Genomic DNA, 20,924 nt, shown 5'->3' on the forward strand with positions numbered 1-20,924 from the left:
GCCAGTCCTAAAGGATAGGCCATCTTACCTCTTCCCTTCCCAGCTCTTCACTCCCCCTGCAACTGTTTTCTCGTGCACAGCTCACCGTCGTTTTGGTCCAGACAATTGAGTGAGAAACCTTGTCACTCGCAAAGTCAATCCTGACAACTTGTGCTTCCTGTCAGAGGAGGAGTGGAGGATGTGAGTGTCTTAGTGTGTGTTTGTCTCCACCGCTTTCCACTTTCTTTTTGTGTGTCCATCCATCTTTTCTGGTCTGTCTTCTTTTTCCTTAACCAGACATCACATTCACTGGTAGAGTTTTCATTGTGATTTTCTTACAATGTGAAAGTTTATTTTCTGGCTTCTTCTAGCCTCTCTGTTCCCAGAAAAGCACCAATCATTTCTTCCTTTCCTCTAAGGATTTGCCACAGATTTTTTTTTTTTGCCTCTCTTCTGATGTCTATTTTTAATTCCGAACAAGGATGGCATTGTTCGACAAAGTGAAATGGTACTTAACTGTCTGGCTGGAAATTCCTATGTTTTTGAGTGAGAATTCATGTTGGCTGGTGGTCAGGTGTCCTGTTCGGACCATATTGTAGAAGGAGGCCCTGCAGGCCACAGGCTGTGGTCTCAAGGTGACCTGTTTTCCTCGTTCTGTTTCAGTCATCACTCCACCCCTGACCAAAGAGCTGATGATAAAATAAACAACCAAATAAATAAATAAGAAAAATGGCAATCATTGACAGAAATTTTAACCTGCCTTCTTAAGGTATGGGGACTCTGGGATTTCAGTATGGATCATAGACCAGTCCTCACTTCTGGGGGCCAGAAAACACAGACAAGAACAGGGACATGTGATCGACAGCTTTGGTCTGAGGAAGACACTGTGGGATAGCTGGCTGTAATTACTTATTAACCTCCATATAAAATCAAGGAAGTACAGGCAAGCAAGCACAGCAGCAAGTGCTGCCACCTTGTGAGCTGCTGGCAGTTGGAGCCTTGGGAAGGAAGGGAGAGAGAGCAGGCTGTGGTCAGATGGAGGGAGGGCTTGGCCAGCGCTCCTCTGGTGCTGGTACAATCAGAAATCAGAATGGTTTACTTCGTAAGCTTATTTTGTAATACTGTGTGTACAGAGTGGGTGGTTGCTTAATTAAGTACTGCAAAGCTTTTATTTGGTCATATGTGTACAGAATTTTTAGAAGTCCAAGGAAAGGTGAAAATTAAATCATCTTCCTCCCCAGATCCCTTCCCCAGGGAACATCTCCAAATTGTGAATCTGTGACTACATAGGTAACTAACTATACAGAGCTATAACCACGTACAGTCAGCCTGCTGATCTGTAGGTTCCATGTCTGAGGATTGAACCAACTGAGTATCAAAATTATTTGTTTAGAAAATAAAAAGCTTGGGGGCTGGGAACGTGGCTTAGTGGTAGAGTTCTTGCCTAGCTTTCATGAAGCCCTGGGTTCCATTCTTCAGTACCACATAAGCAGAAAAAGCCAGAAGTGACACTGTGGCTCAAGTGGTAGAGTGCTAGCCTTGAGCAAAAGAGGCTCAGGGACAGTGCCTAGGCCCTCAGTTCAAGCCCCAGGCCTGGCAAAAAAAAAAAAGAAAGAAAAAAGAAAGAAAGAAAAAGGAAGAAAAGAAAAACCTCTCAACACATACAGACATTTTTCTTTGTCATTCCCTAAGCAATACAGTATAACAGTTAATGTTTAGATTGCATTAGATATTATAACTGTTCTAGAGTTATTTTAAAGGTATGACAGGGTGCATGTAAGTTAGATGAAAGTGTTTCATACAAGGGGCTTGAGCATTATACATTTGGTATACTTGGGAAAGGGTACCCTGAAGCAATCCCATATAAATACCTAGGAGTGACTATGTATGTGTATCTACAAAGAGTACATATGTAATATACATATACCTATATAATGTACACATATATGTAACGTATAGTTATATAAGGTCACAAACGATATAACCATATCTTATATAATTGTATAACAAATCCTATAAAATATAGTTAGGCATATAAAACTATAAAAATGGCTACACACTATATAACATAGTTGTTCACAGATGTGTGCAGCAATGATAATTTCCCAAAACCTTTTAAGCATAAGAAAAACGAGAACAGCCGGGCGCTGGTGGCTCACACCTGTAATCCTAGCTACTCAGGAGGCTGAGATCTGAGGATCGCAGTTCAAAGCCAGCCCGGGCAGGAGAGACCGTGAGACTCCTATCTCCAATAAACCACCAGAAAACTGGAAGTGGCGCTGTAGCTCAAGTGGTAGAGCGCTTGCCTTGCTTGAGCTGAAGAGCTGAGGGACAGCGCCCAGGCCCAGAGTTCAAGCCCCACACCGACCAAAAAAAAAAAAAAAAGAAAAACTAGAACCTAGGACCAAACAGCAGTGGGTCATATAAGGCCTATGGAAGCCAGGGGTATGTCACGGGGAAGACACAGATGAATGATTGCCTCTTGGAGGGAGGGGACTAGAGCTAAAATCAAATAACTTTTTTAAAAAACACACTGCATTCTTATCTTCATTTTGCCTTCCTGTGAAAGATCCATCTTTATCACAGGCTTGGAAGGGGCTTTAAGAGTCAACAGACCCGGAAGCTGAAGCCTAGAGGGGCAAAGCAGCTCAGAATAGCAAGATGAAAAAGAGCCTAAAAATCTCTCCTTTTTTTTTTTTTTTTTTGAGGCTATAGACCCTTGTACATTTCCGCTGAATGTCATCCTGCCATAGACAGAGCTTATAATCTTTGGAGGAGCAAATATGTTTTTTGTGTATGTATCTGAACTCAAGGCCTTGCCTTCTCACTCCACTTTATCACTCATGGCTGGCACTCTGCTGCTTGGGCCATGCCTCTAGTCCAGCTTAGTTGGTGGTTAATTAAATGAAGTCTAGGTAGACTTTTCTGCCCCAGCTGGCTTCAAAATTCAATCCTCAGATCTCAGTCTCCTGAGTAGTTAGGATTATTGACATGAACCACTGGTATCTAGCTTAAAAGCAAGTAACTTTTCGGGAGCCAACACAAACCAGTGTCCATCGTGTGCCTAGTGTGAGGAATGTGGTCAGCTCAGCTTTTATACTGGATATCCTAGTCTCTCTCAGGGGTAGGCATCGTTTTAAGGAATAACTGTCACATGTTAGAGCAGTAGTCCCTTCCTAATCTGTGATAAAAATGGACTTTTAGCAATAAGGTAGAATGAATACTAAGAATGCAGTGGGTTATTTTTTAAGTTATTTTGATTTTATCTCTAGTCTCCTCCCACCAAGAGGCAACCACTCATCTAAAAACAACATTTAGGTTGGTGTGTGTTCTTTCTATGTATCTTCTGTGTGTGTGTGTGTATTTAATCTATATAAAGGATGTGACTATTTTGTTTTGCTCCTTAGCCTTTTTTTTCCCAAGTAGGCTAAAGTTTTGATGCAATTTGTTAACTGTGAATCTTTTTGCTGCTACCTTGCTTTGTAGGGCAAAACTCAGTTTTTGAAAGCAGTTGAAGCAATTATGATGACTTTTATCCTACTTTTCTTCTTATCTCAATTTTTTTTTTATCATGAACATTTCAAGAGAATTTAGGCCTGCATTAACTCATGCTTATAATCCCAGCTATTCAGGAGACAGAGATCAGAAGGATCACAGTTCAAGGCTAAGCTAGGCAAACAATCAGCAAGATCCTATCTTGGTAAACAGAGTTTGGTAGTGTATGCCAGTTATGCCAGGTACTATAAAGATTGTAGTCTGAGGCCAGGCCCAGGCAAAAATGTGAAACTCTAACTAAAAAAAGAACTATAGCAAAAAAAATCAGTCTAGGGTCATAGCTCAAATGGCAAGTGTCTGCATAGCAAGCAGAAGGCCTTGACTTTAAATCTCAAAACTGCTAATTAAGTAAATAAGTAAGTAAAAACAAATTTAGGAAACCGCAGAATTCCACTAAACCTAATATATCAACTTTTCATACATAGATTGGAATGACACAAATGCACAAGTTTTATATTGTTTTATAATTTACTATATCACCTGCTCTCTGTTTTACTAAGCTGTCATAAAATTTAATGCTGCATAGTATTTTATATACATGATACAGAATAAGTTCATAATCCCTGCAGTCATTGGACTTCAAAGTTTGTTTGTTGATTGGGTAATTGCTTTTGACAGTACTAGTTTGAACTCAAAAAAAAATTAACTGACGTTAATTTTTTTTTTGGTTGGTTATGGGACTTGAACTCTGGGCCTGGGCGCTGTCCCTCAGCAATTCAGCTCAAGGCTAGTAGTGCTGTACCACTTGAGCCACAGTGCTACTTCCGGCTTTTTCTGCTTATGGGTGCTAAGGAATCGAACCCAGGGCCTCATGCATGCAAGGCAAGCACTCTACCACTGAGCCACCTTCCCAGCACCCTGAAGTTAGTTTTTTTTTTATTGTGAAAATACTGTACAGAGGGGTTACAATTACATGGGCAAGATAATGAGTACATTTCTTATCAAGCATTGTAGCCTCTTCCTTTGTTTCCCCTTCCCATCCCTTCCCATCCTCCCCCCCAATCCTCCTCCCCCCTGAAGTTAGTTTTTTTAATGTGATTGCAATTAATATCCTCATACAGTTGGTCCCCAGAGTTGGTCTTTGTGCTGTTGATGTTCTTCTATTATTTAGCCAGAGTTTAGAAATTCTAGAGTGAAAATACAATTCTTCTCTGGCCCAGAGTGGAAGGTGCCACCTCTTGATTCTTGCTATACTCTCAGAAACAAAACACAAGACTCTTGTCTTCTTGTCTAAATTGTCCCTGGTTTGTTTTTAGTGTGTTATGTTTAGAGCAGTTGCCATGGGAATTGATCTATTCAGTGTCACAGTGGTCAGGAGAGAGAGAGAGGGAACTCCTGCTCTGTCTCAAGTTCTGGAGAGAACCATCTGTTACCTGTATTGTGCATCCTTTCCAGGCAGCCATTGCACCTGTGGGCTTCATCATCGGTCCTTCCACTCACCATGGTAGGGGTTGGCAGGAGTGTTGCTGTGCCCCGCACTTCAGTCTGACCTTCATGAACTATGAACTGTAACTAAGAATAAACACAAGAATAGAAAATCCATACTCAGGTGCTCCTGTGTGCTCCTCCAGTGTTCTTGTGGAAGGAAATTTAAAAGTGGCTTACTGCTTACAAAGATCATGTGTCAGTGAAGAGGAAAAAGAAGAGGTGGGCGAAGAGGGTGGGAGGCATTTGCAGGAACATATGTTGGATTCTTTTCATTCTCCTCCGGGTAACAATGATTGATGGCATCTAGTGAGACCCCATTTGTCACTTCCTTGGTACAGCTGGTGGTGGGGGTGGGGAAAAATCAATACAGGCTGGGCAAAGGATGGTAAGATACAGCTAGAAGAGGGATGGCTCTGAGTCTGGTATTCACACAACATGACTCTCAGTTGTATTTTCCAATAAAAATTGTCTTGTGCCCTTACTTTGAACTACCTGTGGAGAGCTGTTTTTCTCTTAGTCGTTTAGACTGTAGGAATCCATGTCCATGTTCATTGAACATAAGACACCTGTAGTTTAAGGGGAGAAAGATAAATAGAGCCATTCAGGATACATCTTCTGCATTTGTTGAAATATGGCCTGCCATAACTATGACATTCTCTCTTGTTCTAGAATGCCCAGGTATTGGCAGGCATTTGTGATTCACAGGAAGCTGAGATCTGAGGGTCATAGTTCAAGGCCAGGCTAGTCAGACAAATTCGGGAGACTCTTATTTGCAGTTAACCAGCAACCAGAATTGACTGGTAGAACACCAGCCTTGAGTGAAAAAACTAAGGGAACACAGGAGTCTCTGAGTTCAAGCCCTAGTACTAGCACACTTGTGCACACAAATACAAAAGTTGGTGTTTAATGTTTTATTTTTTAATAATTTTTATTGAGATTAGGTGATTACATAAATTTCACAGTATTTTGGGATAGTGATACTTAAAGTCACAGACATATTTTAACCTTCACAAGGCAAATTGTCATTATCATGGTCTATAATGTTTGTACATTCTATGAGCTTTGACAATACAACTATTTCTTTCACATCAGGTGATAGGTACATTTCTTTCCTTTTTCTTAGTGTAAGCTGTTCCCTCTTTCCCTTTCTTTCCCTCCCTCCCATCGTTGCCCTTGAGTTGCTTAGTTCGTTTTGATCTATGACTGGTGCAGGTGATGGGCCCCTCTGTTGTATATTTTCCCCTGTTTCCCTCTGATTCTATGTCTTCCTCCTAGCTTCCCTCACATGTGCACATATATATATATATATATATATATATATATATATATATATATACCATATATGTGGTGGAGAACATGGAGTCATTTAGAAATGATACAACAAATTAGAGTGGAGGTCCTTTGTTTCTCATGTCCTGTTTACTTTGTCATATCTCCTTGCATTTTGGATTTAACATCCACATATCAGGGAGACCATGTGCCATTTGTCTCTCTGCTCTTGGCTTACCTTGCTCAACATGATTTGTTCTAGCTCCATCCATTTCCCTGCGAATGCCATTATTCTGTCCTTTCTAATGGTTGCATAGTATTCCATTATATATGGGTACCACAATTTTTGGATCCATTCATCTCTAGTGGGGCATCTAGGTTGTTTCCATATCTTGGCTATTGTGAACAGTGCTGCAATGAACATGGAGGTGCATGTGGCCTTGTATCCTGGTTCCTGTTGCTCAGGGTGGATGCCTAGGAGTGGTATGGCTGGGTCATAGGTGTTTAATAATTTCACATGGAAGATTTGGTTGGGGAGTAGTAATGAGCTTTCAAAGGGGGTATTCAAAGGCAGGAAGGAATTAGGACAAACTAGGAAAATTTACAATGACCTTTGGAAGCTTTCTGCTTTCATTTTCCTGCCCACACTGGTGCAAATAAATGCTTAAAATGCAAAAATGAAGATGATTTTGTGGTTAGATCAGATACACAATGCAAACCCAGGAAGGAGAATCTGCTTCCTCAAATCATAAGCTGATATTCAGGCCGAATGTAGGGGGAAGCCTTCAGTGAGCATTGGTTGCCAGGAATCTGCTGTCATGTGTTTTTGGTTTTGTCCTCTCTACTCCCCCCTCCTCCCCCGCCCCCCCGCACCAAGCTCCTGTTTATCTTGCAGAATGGGGAAGCACTTTGCACTGCACGTGGACAAGATTTGTCACAAGTTCCCAGGGAGCTCAGTTCTTGGAGGCCTTTGGACAGCTTGTTTTCCTATAGGGTGTTGTATGCCCCAGCAGTCTCTACCCAGAAGACTCACTCTCAAATGCTTAGGCGAAGTGGCCAGGACACTCCATAGGCAGCATGAAGTGTCCACTTGAAGCTGATACTTTCTTACCTCCTTTTCATTTCTTGATTATGAATGGTTCTGTGTATATCTGTGTATATGCACATGGACAGGGCTTTGTGCTCTCACGTGGCTTTTTCCCTCAAAGCTGGTTGCCCTACCACTTGAGCCATGCCTCCACTTCTGGCTTTTTCTTGGTTAACTGGAGATAAGAGTCATTTGGATTTATTTGCCCAGCTGGCTTCCAACCTCAATCCTGTCTTGAGCAGCTAGGATTACAGTCATGACCTACCAGCTCCCAGATTCAAACAATTGTTTTTTGAGCACCTATTACATGTGTGGTACTTTTTCACTATTGGGATTCCACATGAAATATTTATTTTTACTATTATTGTTATTATTTTACTGGTCCTGGGGCATGAATTCAGGTCCTGGGCATTGTCCCAGAGCTTATTTTGCTCAAGACCAGCAACTCTACCACTTGAGCTACAACTACACTTCTAGCTTTTTCTGAATGGTTTATTGGTGATAGGAGTCTTGTGGACTTTCGTGCCAGGACTGGCTTTAAACTGTGATCCTCAGGTCTCAGCCATCTGAGTAGTTAGGATTTCAAGTGTGAGCTACCAGCACCTGGCTTATTCTTATTTTTTATAACAGCGCTGTGAAGTCGCTAGTGTTATACCCAATTTCCTGAGAAAGGAAATTGTGGTCCAGAGAAGATGGTTGTACTCCTAGCCACTCATGATTGATAACTGGCAGAACCAAATGTGAAGCCAAGTTTTCAGGAGCTCAAAGTCCAATGTGTAGCTGAACCCCACAGATGTTACTGGAACTGGCGGTCAAAGGGTATACTCAGCTTCATCTTAGAGTATAAAAGCTTTACACATGTAAAGCTTGCTTTGAGAAAACCTAGTTTAGATCTGAACTGGCTTCTTTTTAGTTAGAGAGGCTATCAGTGATATCTCCCCTCATGACCCCTCCATGTTGTCAGAGCAGAGATGTCCTGTGGAGCTGAAAACAGATGTACATCACAGCTCAACTGCTTATGGGCTTTGTGATCCTGAGCAGGTTGTCTTCAAGCCTCTCCTTGCTTTTCTTTTTCTTTTAAATTTATTGTGAAGATGATACACAGAGGGGTTACAGTTACATAAGTAAGGTAATGAGTACATTTCTTTTCGAATGGTGTTACTCCTCCCTCGTTTTCTCCTGTTTTCCCTTCTCCCAGATTCCGCCCCCCTTCCAAGTTGTAAAGTTCATTTCCAGCATAGTGTCTTGTGAGTATCACTGTTGCATTGGTTCACCCTGTGTCCCACTGTTTCTGTGATTCCCCTTCCTTTTCCCTAACCAGATAAACTTATATACAAGACAAAGTGTACCAAAATAAAAAACAGTGACCACAGGGAATAAACCAGAGGGGGAAAAATGAAAGAAAAAAAAGATATAACTGAAAACAGTACACTAAAAAAGAAAAGAAAAAACCCTCTTGTTTCCATGTCTTAGCGTTCATTTCGACTAGCATCATTTTATATAGTCATATGCACAAGCTATTGGGCTATTGTGATCCTCTGCTAGGACTCTCTTAGGCATATACTAATTATTACAAATGAGGAAAACCATGGAACCCATGTTTCTTTGGTTCTGGCTTACCTCACTTAATATAATTTTGTCCAAGTCTTTCCATTTCCTTACAAATGGGGTGATGCCATTCTTTCTGATGGAAGCATAGAATTCGTTGTGTATCTCCTTGCTTTTCTAGTCAAGGACAAGGACCTTGATCTCATCAGGTTAGTGTAAGAATGCATTCATGTAAGTGCCAAGTACCTGCTAAATGCTTGTCTGTATGTGCTGAGTAGCTGAGCTGCATCTGTTAACAGTGGGCGTTACCAGTATGGTGGGAGCCTGGCTCTCATGAACATACATGAATATTTACATAGACCCTAATTACCATTCAGGTCTGTAATTTGTGTTTGGTACCAGAATTGCATTTGCAGGGGAGGAATGCATTCACTAAGAGAATGCGACAGGCTGTGATGACAACTCCTGTTGACATGGTCTGGTTGCTGCCTGCAGGTCTGTATCACAAACCAAGTCCCGCTGAGGAGCAGATGCCCGCAGTGAACTATCTTAGCAGTGGATCCATGGGTGGCACTAGAATATGAACAGCTATGATAGTTGCCACCAATGGCTTTCTGTGTACCAGCCACTAGCTTCCATTCACTCTCAGCCACTCTCCAAAGCAGGATTTTTTTAGGCCACTTTAGAGGGTAAGGAACTGAGACTCTGGTTAAGTCAGTTAGTCCAGGGCTACAGGACTCAGAGCCTTGCTTCAGTCTGATGTGCTGTGTGCTACTCAAGACCACCAGCATTCTCACTCCTATGAGTTATACTCAGAGTGGGCAAGCCAGTCCAACAGAGAAACACATCAAACAGAGTGGAGAGTTCAACCCTGGCTGAACGTCCCTAACCAAAATACTTTAAAACACACACGCACACACACACACACACACACACACACACACACACACTGTATTCCTGACCAATACACACAAACACTCACACACACACACTGTATTCCTGACCAATACACACGCACACGCGTGCGCGCGCACACACACACACACACACACACACACACTGTATTCCTGACCAGTAGTTCTACCTTGAAGGCATTTATTTCATACAGCACTTATATGATAGAGGCCAAGATTCTAATGGGTGGTTTTCTGAATAGTAACTTGGATAGCACTGTCCTAACAACTCTGCAATTCGTCCATGTTCTATGAGGCACAGCATGCATGTAGAATGGATTGGTTGGCCCAGGATTATTGTGTGTTTCTATTTGGTTGGTTGGATGGTTGTTTTCTATCTTGCAAGACAAAATATTATTTTCATTTTTGGCCTTAACCTAAAATTAGACATTTTTTTCCTTTCTTTCTCCTTTCTTTGTCTCCTAACTTGCTCATTCTTTGTCCTCCATTCTCATTTGGATCAGACCGTGTACATTTACATGTAGAGTTATTTATGGAAACTAACTTAAACACACACACACACACACACACCAGGTTGAAGAGAGATTGCTTGAATAATAGAAAGGGAACTCTTCTTGCTTCCATCTTGTTCCTATGTGCTTTGAGTTTCCCTGCAAAGAGGAGAAAATATAAGCAATACTGATGGGGTCCCTCACACAGGCAGGAAGGTGGGGCTCTCTGTTGCCCATAAGTGTTTGTAAGAACTACTTCAGCTTCTGCTTTGGGATGAAATATTCCCATCTGGCTGTTGTAGGCCAGAATAATGAACAGGAAAGAAATGGTGATGGCAGGAGCGGAGGGAGGGAAGGAAGGCCAGTTTTGAGGTTTGATTTCAGTGGATTTTTAGGCTGTCTCTTGACAACACAGGAACTCTTGCTAGCTTGATTTTATGTATGTGTGCTTTATGAACTGTCCATACCTAAATCATAGACATAGATCATTAGACTAGAATTAAGAGTTTAGAAGTAAATGCTTTCTTTTCTAGTTAATTGATTTTCCATAAAAGTACCAACAGTTGTAGCATTTTCAGCCATGGTACTGAGATAAGCGTGTATCTACATGCAAGGGAATGATAATAAACCTTTGCCTCACACCACATACAAGAAGTATGCAAAAATGGATCAAAGAAATTGAAAAGATACCAAAAGATGGAAAGACTTCCCCTGCTCTTAGAATAGCAAGAATAATATCATGAAAATGACCATGTTACAAAAGCCCTCTACAGATTCAAAATCCCAATATTATTCTTTGCAGAAAATGAAAAGGCAATCCAGTATTCATATGGAAGCATAAAAGAACCTAAAAAGCAAAAGTAATCCTGAGTAAAAAAAAAAAAAAGCAATATGGTAGGTATCACAATATGAGATTTCAAATTATACTACAGAGCCATAGTAACAAAAGCGGCATGGCACTCACACAAAATCAGACATGATGAAGGCTAGTGGAACAGAAGTGAATCCAGAAATGAAACCAGACAGCTATAGCCATCTAGATTTTAGCAAAGGAGCCAAAAATATATACTGGAGAAAAGAAAAACCAATCTCTTCAACAAATAGTGTTGGTAAAATTGTCTATCTAAAGCTGGACGCTGGTGGCTCACACCTGTAATCCTAGCTACTCAGGAGGCTGAGACCTGAAGATCGCTGTTCAAAGCCAGACCAGGCAGGAAAGTCCGTGAGACTCTTATCTCAATAAACCATCAGAAAACCTGAAGTGGCCTGTAGCTCAAGTGGTAGAGTGCTTGCCTTGAGCTGAAGAGCTGAGGGACAGTGCCCAGGCCCAGAGTTCAAGCTCCACGACTGACAAAAAACAAAACAAAACAAAACTGGCTCTCTACATACAGAAGACTGGAACTAGACCCATCTCTTAACCATGTGCAAGAATCCAACTCCAAATGGATCAAAGATCTTACTGTCACATTTAAAACTATTCCAGGAAAACACAGAGAAAACTCTAGAAGGTATAGGCACAGGTAATTATTTTTTGAGTAAGACTCAAGTGTCTAGAAAAATAAGAGTAAGAATTGATAAGTAGGATGTCATCAAATAAAGTTTTATCACCTCAAAAGAAACAAATTACCAGAATCAAGAGACAACTCACAGGGAGAGGGAGAAACTCAAAGTTGTAACTGGGGTAATAGAGGCCCCTTAGCAGCTTTATGATATTCTTTCACCCAGCAGTTGTGTGGCTTTGGGGTTTTTCAGTGCCTCAGAAAAGCTGCAAAATCATCTGAGAAAATCATTAGAATCTGAGAAAAAATACCAAAACCTCATCTACAAATAGTAATCCTGACGGCAGCTCTTCCTTATTGGGGGGGGGGACTATCAATTAAATAATATTTTCTATAAAGCATCAAATCCAGTATTAGGATAGTGCCCTGTAATACTAGTTCTTGATAATAATGGCACCATTCTTTTACAGAAAGTGAAGCCCAATGTTGCAAATCTGAAACATTTAGTAATTACTTTGTCATCAATTTTACCATGTAGTTGAGATACTGTATTGCGAAGTACTGTGAATCTTTCACATGATCGCCATGTGTTGGGTACTTACTATGAGTAAACAGGTTTCCATGTGTAAATGAATTAGTTATAAATATTTTTACATATTAACATAATCTGTATCAAGATATAGCTTTTGTCTTTGAGCAGTTTAAAATATTGTAAATAATAGTCATGGATACAGACACACACACACACACACACACACACATGTGCATACTTTGGTGCGGGGGTTTGAACTCAGGGCTTTGAGCTTGCTATGTAAGTACCCAAACACTTCAGCCACACCCATGGCTACTTTTTTTTGGTACCAGTATTGAAGCTTGAACTCAGGGCCTCCTGCCCTTGCCCGCTTTTTCTCTCAAGGCTGGTACACTTGTGCCATGCCTCTACTTCCAACTTTTTGCTAGTTAATTAGACTGAAGCATCCTGGGGATTTTCGGTGCTTGAGTTGGTTTTGAACCTTGCTACTCAGATCTCAGCTTCCTGAGTAGCTAAGATTACTGGTGTGATAAAGTTTTGGGGATCATCATTGTTTTAAGCCAATTGCACACATTTAATAACATTAGACAAAATTTAATATAGTTCTGTCATTTTTTAAAGCAATCTCAGGCCTAAATTTTTATACATTAGAGCTTATTGTTTTCACACCCTGCCTCATTCACCCAGCTGTCAACATGTCCCACAGGTAGCATTCCAGCTACCCGTGTCCACTTACCTCCTTTCCCGCCAGTTACCAGTCACAAAGTTGTAACAGTGCATTTGTATGTTGCTGTATAGAAGGCAATTTTTAAAATTTTCCCCAAGATTATTTGAAAACAATTGCTTGGAAACAGCTTGTGTTTGGGTGTGAGAAAGCTTAGAATCTCGGTTCTGTAGTTTGGATGTAGACGACCACGTGTAAAAAACTTGGTCCCCAGCCAGTACTGTTGAGAGGTGCACCATACCTACTTTTCAGAGGAAGGGCCTCGTGAGAGGTCCTAAGGTCACTGCTAGCAGGCCCCTGATGGGGTTTTAGGGCCCTAGCCCATCCTCTGCTTTGCTTTCTGACCATGAAGTAAATAGTTTGTTCCATTACATTCTCCGCTTCATTACCATCTGCCCACCCCCCACCTTACAAGAAGCTCTAATCCATGGTTCTACCCAATCTTAAACAGAAATATTCTACTAAACAGAAATCTTTTTATTTTCCTTTATTTATTTTGTTATACAAAGGATTTTTTTTGCCGGGGTGGAGGGGAGGGGATGGGTAATGGTGGCACTGATGGCGATTGAACTCAGAGCCTCAAATGTACTAAGCAGGTGCTCTACCATTTGCACCATAACCTGTCTTTTTTGCTTTTATTTTTCCGATAGGATTGTGGCTGGTCTAGAATTGCAATTTTCTCTTCTCTAAATTATTGGGATGACAGGCATGTACCACCACTGTTTCCAACTTTTTTTTTGTCAGTCATGGGACTTGAACTCTAGGCCTGGGTGCTATCCCTTGGCTCTTCAGCTCAAGGCTAATGCTCTACCACTTGAGCCACAGCACCACACTCAGTTTTCTGGTGGTTAATTGGAGATAAGAGTCTCATGGACTTTCCTGCCCAGGCTGGCTTTGAACCACAATCCTGAGTAGCTGGAATTACAGGCGTGAGCCACTGACACCCGGCTACCAACTTTTTTTTTTTTTTTGAGACAGGGTCTTGCTGGTTGGCTTTGGACTTCAGATTCTCTCACGTCCACCTCTGAAGTGCTGGGATTATAGCAAGTGCTACCACATACAAACTGCCCAGCTTTCTTTCTCCTCTTCCGCCTCCTTTTTTTTTTTTTTTTAAAGATTTTTCTGCTATGTTTGTTGTCCAAGTTGGCCTTAAACTCACGATTCTCCCACCTTAGTCTTCAAAGTAACTCATATTACTGTAGCCAGCTAAACCTTCTCTTTTTATAAGTTGACTACCAAGTCTTCCATCTGGTCTAGGACATTGACTCTTAACCTGGACTAATTTTTTTTAGACAATATTCTTGTTGATTTTTTAACAGGTATATTGTACTTTTACTTCAGTTTACTTGAAGCAAGGATCAAATAAAGGATGTTACAGACAAGAAGGTTGTAGCTCCTTCTTACCATCCCTGCCTCTTGAGCAGAGGAAAGAACTCTAACAGTCACCCTATTACCAGGTGACTCTGTTCTGGTGCAGTTTCCTGTCAGCGCTCCCTCTCCCTTGCTAATATTTCTCTTTTCCACCACATCCCATTACGGTTTCCTTAAAATATCGCCTTAGTTTCCTTCTTTCCCACTTCTTCCCCTCTAATCCAGCTTCTCAGCAGCGTCTCCAGACATCCATTATACAGATTAATTGGCTGTAATTACCGCTGTCAGCGAGTCACGCCTCTTCTGTAAAGCTGCCAGGAGTTCCCTTCTCCTAGGCAACAATGGAGCCCCGCTTCACTGCTGATCCCCAGCCTCTTTTCTTCCCATGAGCCCCCACAAACCCCAAAGTCTTCTTGGTTTCTCCCACTAGTCTGCCATCTTTCTTGTATCGCTTTGCTTTGCCCAGCTGCCTAACTGTGAACTCTCTCTGCCTATTCTCCAGGCCGAGTCCAGCCCCCCACCATACCCAGCCTTCTTGGCGTTTCCTTAGTTTGTTAACCCACTGACCACTCTTCACTCCCTAATTTCTTGTTAGGCTCTGATGTGTGGCAGTGAACACAAGGTTCTCCCTAAAATGGTTCTCTGGGTTTTCTTGGAATGACACTGTCTTCTCCCAATTTTATATACAAACATCTGTGTGTGTGTGTGTGTGTGTGTGTATGCATGTGCATACGTGCATGAATATATTGTTAGGATCAAGCCCAGGGTCTCAAGCATACTAGGAAGTCAATTGTGTTTACTGTTATTCAAACACAAGACTTATGTTTATATTTTTCTGATATACTCCATTTGCCTCCTTTGTACTTATTAAGAGTCTGTAGGCCCTTTGCAAGATAACATCCAGATCCTGCTGACATCTTAGATCAGGATGCGTTGTTAGAATTGTCACCCAGGAAGTGGTGCTGTGGCTTAAGTGGTAGGGTGCTTGCCTTGAGCTAAAGAGCTGAGGGACAGCGCCCAGGCCCAGAGTTCAAGCCCCATGACCAACCAAAAAAAAAAAGTTTAAGAAGTGGTGCTGTGGCTCAAGTGATAGAGTGTGCTAGCCTTGAGCTGAAGAATTGTCACACAGTGCTCCACTGACCCCCTGATGGTGAGGAGACCCCAGATTGTGAATGGTCTCCAGGTAGTCTTGCGGGGTGGTGGAGGGAAGGCATATGGTACTCATACTAAGCGTTAGGTTTGAGTGGGGGTCAGTGCCTGGGTGGCAGGGAGGGAGAAGTTCCCACTGAGAGCTGCACACCTGCCTTTCAGGTATTGCAGTAGGTGATAATTACTCAAGAACAGATCGGCAGAGCATTACCCTCATGTCCCTGGCAGACGCCACGGACTTCAGTGTGAAATGTGAACTGGCTTGGCTTCTCTCCCACTTTTTGTCCTTCAGCCATGAATGACCTCTGTGCTGTCGTCCTAAAATCCTAGCACAATGTCCTAAGACTTCATGTGACCTCCAAACCATTTTTTGAGACTCCAGTAGGTACCGTATTTCCCCCCATTTCTGGTTTAGGGGAAAGGAGTGAATGTTGTTTAAAGACAGCTGATCTTTCAAAACTTCTCAAGCCCATTTTCCCTGCCTTGCTGCCTTTCCCGAGACTCCTTTCTGAGCCCAGACAACTACAGAGATGTACTTTGGACTATGTTCTTCTCCCAAGGCACAACCTCTACAAAATTGCCTCTGCTGAAGGCTCATAAACCGAGAATTATATTTTCTTTAATGTCAGCAGAACTAATTCCACCCATACAAAATGGCTTGGCCTCCTTCCTTCCTTGGCATGGAAGAGTATTGGCAGAGACTCAAATAGAGATGAAGTGCCGCGGTGAGTTGGTGGCTCTGGGCTCTTATTCCCCGTGGTCATCCCTGTCCAAATGTAAAGTAAAGACGTTGGGGGTTGTGCTTTCTTAATGTCTCCATTTACATCAAGTCACCCAACTGGAATCACTTTAATGCTTTCGATTCTTTTTAGGTGGATGGAAGTCTGCTTAGTTGAAGAATTGCCACCAACCACTGAACTGGAAGAAGGGCTCCGGAATGGAGTTTATCTTGCAAAGTTAGCCAAGTTCTTTGCCCCGAAAATGGTATCAGAGAAAAAGATCTACGATGTGGAACAAACACGTTATAAGGTAACCAGGAGGTAATTGGTTTGGGCTTCGAGCTGAAAGTGTAAGCTTGATATTTCATTTCCTTTTTTGCCCTCTTTTTATTGCTACTGTTTCTATAATGAGTTGGGCTATGGTGGGGGAAAGTGCTACCCTTGGTCTGGGAGCCTGTTAGCAATCATTCCTGAGGCTGCATCAGTTTTTAAAAAAGCAAAGTGTTTCCATTTCCTGACCCAGGCTGAGAGACCTCTGATGTTTGGGGTTTTGCTTATGTCGCCCTCATGTTTTCTTCCTGGAGGTCATTTGTGACTTTATGATGGCCAGTAATTGTGAAAGTAGGAACATGGGATGCCTTCTTTTTTTCCCTTCCTTAAACTACCCACTCAGTTTATTACTCCTTAAGTTCTTGTCAAGGAAGAAAATACTCAGCTGAGACTTGAACCTGTGGGCCCCAAGAATTAAGGGCAATGAGGTAATGTTCAAATAAGAATTCTCCATTTGCTGTTTCAAAGTGAGACTAACCTTTTTGTATTATGAATGGTTTTATGGCTACCACCACCACCACTATTATTTAAATTTGGAAGGAGCTGGGGGTCTTAAATACAATCATAATAAATTCACAAGAAAAAGTCCTGATCTCCTAAAGAGATGTTTTATAATTGTACAAATAAAATGTTATTTCACTTTAACCTAATGGAAGGAAAATGTATATAGATGATACAGAACTAGCCTTGAGTTCGTAAGTAGTGAAGTTGGATGATGGGTACATAGGAATTGGTTATATTACACTGCCGCCTTTTTTATGTTTGAAATTTTCCACTAAAAAGTGAGCGAGGGAAACACTGATACCAGCCTACAAGGCTTCTGCCTTAGTGACGTCTCTTTAGAAGGGAATTTAAAATGCATGGTGTTCTATTCTGAATGTGTGATCTCTTGTTTACTACAGACTACTACAGACCAAGAGTGCTAAAGCCTGCTTGAAACTTGATTTTATTTTTTTCATGCGTTTAAGGGTTGTGGTGGCAATTGCTGCTTTGGTTGATTTATGGTGATAGCGATCAAAACCACGATCTTGCATATACTAGGCAAATGCCCCACCAATGAATTTCACCCTCAGCCCATATTTAGTACTTTATATCAAGTGTGTGTGTGTGTGTGTGTGTGTGTGTGTGTGTGTGTGTGTGTGTACTGGGACTTCAACTTAAAGCCTGAATACTGTTTCTTAGCTTTTTGGCTCAAGCCTAGTACTCTACCATTTGAGCCACAGCTCTACTTTCAGCTTTTTTTGGTGGTAAATTGAAGCTAAATGTCTCTTGGACTTTCCTACTTGGGATAACTTCAATCCTCAGATCTCAGCCTCCAGAATTGTGAGGGTTATAGGCATGTACCACTGGTGCCTGGCTTTATATCAATATTTTTTATCTGTAACTCTTTAAAAGTTACTTGTCTTACACTAAATATTGTTTCTCTTAGAGTTTCAGGGAGACAATATGGGAAATAATTGAAATAGAAAGAGTGGGAAATATATTTTAGAGAACATATTTTAAAATGCATATAATGAATTCAGATCAAATGTTCACATAATCATTAAGGCTCAACAGTAGATAGTCACTTGACAGATCTCTTTGGGAATGATGTTCATTGCCAAGAAAAAAAAAACAATAACTAAGCACAAGTTTGTGCCTTGATTATTTCAGGAATATGTGCTGGTGTTTGTTAAAGGAAGTTTGGATTCATGATGTCATATTCCTCCCCAAATCCTATTCCTTATAGCCTTTCGCAATACTTTACTAAGACAGTGTTCTAGGAAGCCAGAATTCAAGCTTAAAAAGTTGTGGGAAATAATTTTAGGAGAATGGAGAAGCACAGGAAAATAAAAACAACTCTATCACTACACACAAAATAAACATGTAACCACATTTTAGATTTTGGTTCCTCTTCCTCCTCCACCTCTTTCTCCTCCACTTCTTCCTCCTCCCTTTTCTTCTCCTTCTTTTCCTCAATGTTCCTATGATGGTTATTATTAAGATCCTGATCTGTTTTTGCCTGTGTGGATTTGCTGATAAGTATAGTTGGGCTTGGTGTTGGCCTGATCTGGAAGGGGAAATTAGACATTTCTCTTTGACTTTGGGAGCTGGTTCTCTTCTCCCTCAGATCATCCAAGACCTTGGGTATCAGTGTCTCCTTCCAGATCATCTCTGAACTCCCATGACAGTTTCCCCAAGGCTACTGGAGCTGGGGGCATCCTTTGGGATCACGTGCTTAAATGAACATCAGCCTCTCTTGGGGCTGGATCTGACAGGGAACCTAATAGTCTTGATGCCTTATTGAAAGAAAATACCTGCAGGACACAGGCAGGTGGTGACACCCCTGAGCAAAGCAACACAGAGGAGAGAAGCATTCTGTACGGCAGTCCCCTACCCCTATCCCACCAGGCCTTTGGAAGTCTGGACTACACACATGCCATGTGGGTGAGGGCCAGGGGGAGGGAGATGGCAGAAGGAGGGGGGCTGTTGCCAGCTGTGGCGTGGGAGCTCCTCCATGCTGTGGAGCTGCCAGAAAAACACAGGACAAATGGAATCTACCCTTCCATCCCATCGCTGGAGAACAGAGCTTTCTCTCTACTTTTATTAAGCCCTTGAAAGTGCCCAGTGTTCTGGATAGAAATGTTTAGTCGTTTGCCCTGTGATTGTAAAATTTTTATTTTAGCTCTTTGATTTTGCTGAACTTTGTGTGCGGGGTGAGGTCAAGGGGCAAGGGGTCAGCGAATGAAGTGGAGAAGAGGGGGAGAGTGCAGTCAAGAGCCAATGTATATCCTGCAAAATTAAGAAGAGTGAGAGAAGGTATGGGGAGGGGACGGATGGGTGAGAACGTGGTGACATGGATCAAGATATATGCAAGATGTATTGATAGGTTTATGAATACATAAGTGTATGAATGCTTTGTTAAAATGCCTGCTCCTTTGTAAAACTACTTAAAGATAATAATACTAAAATAAACTTTTAAAAAACTGGGGCTGGGAAGGTGGCTCAGTGGTAGAATGCTTGCCTTGTTGTACGCATGAGGCCCTGGGTTCGATTCCTCAGTACCACATACACAGAAAAAGCCAGAAGTGGTGCTGTGGCTCAAGTGGTGGAGCACTAAGCCTTGAGCTGAAGAGCTGAGGGACAGCTCCCAGGCCCAGAGTACAAGCCCCACGACTGGAAACAAACAAACAAACAAAAAACAACCTTTAGGGCTTTTTCATTTCTTATATAAAAATGAAAAGAGACCAACCTTTATGAATTAGCACTTTAGCTTCCTATTCTCATGTTCTTCAGGGCTAACATATCACATGACCCCTTTCTAAGGAATCCTAAGTCACGGGACTGAAGCAGGGATGTTGAGAAAGACAATGAACACCAGCCTGGGCCCAGCCCTTGAAATGCCATCTGGAAACAATGAGTTAGTGAACTTAGGCTCTTGTTACGGGATCTGTTTAGGCTGCAGCAGTAAAGCATGACCCTCCTGTTGGACACAGTGTCCCCACTGCAACGCCATGTCCCTGAGCCCTGAAGGACACATTCATAGCTATCAATTGGCAAATACAAATTTGCTGTTACCCCATCTCTTTTTGTTGCCCAATCAGTGTAAGCCCTGTTCCCTCTAACCCCTAAATCGAGCTAGAAAGTTCCTAGGTATTGTAGCTAAGTGTTCTTTCCATGGCCAGGTGTGAGCACATGACCATGCCAGGCGCACCTGACACCCAGCACTGTCTCTCTCACACATGAGGCAGAGGGAAGATTGTTTTATCTTGTAGGCAAGAACCACATAGGCTCTCTCTTCTCTGTCTTCAGGGAATGCTGCAGGGGCTGGACCTTGGCCAGTGCTTGGGAAATGGTTAGGTAAGGGAAAGGAAAACAATAGTTTCCAATATGCAGAGGCCGTCATTGTTTTCTATCTTCTCTGTTTGGGTAGATACCCATTTTAGGTGCTTAGACAGAGGTTGACGTTCTTCCTGAGTGTGCCGCTCAGGTCTCCTTCAGGGCCACCTGGTATATAAAACCTGTGTCCTTGCCTCACTAAGTCAGTCAGGATCCCCTGGCCTGGGACCCAGAAGTTCTAATGATAATAGTTCACACCTGAGGTAGATTCTTTGTTTAGGTTCTACTAAGATTTGAGACCATTTCTTTAACAGATAAGCACTCGTAGACTAAACCATAACAGTATTATAGGGAAAGGAATAGAGTGATACCATGGTAGAAATACATCGATTGACATCTTAACCTGAAAAATCAGAAAGTAGAAATGCTCTGAAATCTGAAATCTTGAGCACCAGCAATGTTCAAAGTGATTTGGATTTGTAAGCATTTTGGATTTTAGATTGGGAGATT

General features: G+C 41.9%; 1 protein-coding gene across 1 annotated transcript in view; it reads left to right on the forward strand.

Moving 5' to 3' along the window:
* Iqgap2 (IQ motif containing GTPase activating protein 2) overlaps positions 1–20,924 on the forward strand; it is a 256,487-nt gene that overhangs the window by 92,524 nt on the left and 143,039 nt on the right. Inside the window, exon 3 of the mRNA XM_013025233.1 lies at positions 16,419–16,575. Within this exon, the coding sequence (XP_012880687.1) occupies positions 16,419–16,575 (157 nt within the window). The remainder of the gene's footprint in view (positions 1–16,418; positions 16,576–20,924) is intronic.

Source organism: Dipodomys ordii, unplaced genomic scaffold (genome assembly GCF_000151885.1).
Source record: "Dipodomys ordii isolate 6190 unplaced genomic scaffold, Dord_2.0 Scaffold83, whole genome shotgun sequence".
Classification (NCBI taxonomy): Eukaryota; Metazoa; Chordata; class Mammalia; order Rodentia; family Heteromyidae; genus Dipodomys; species Dipodomys ordii.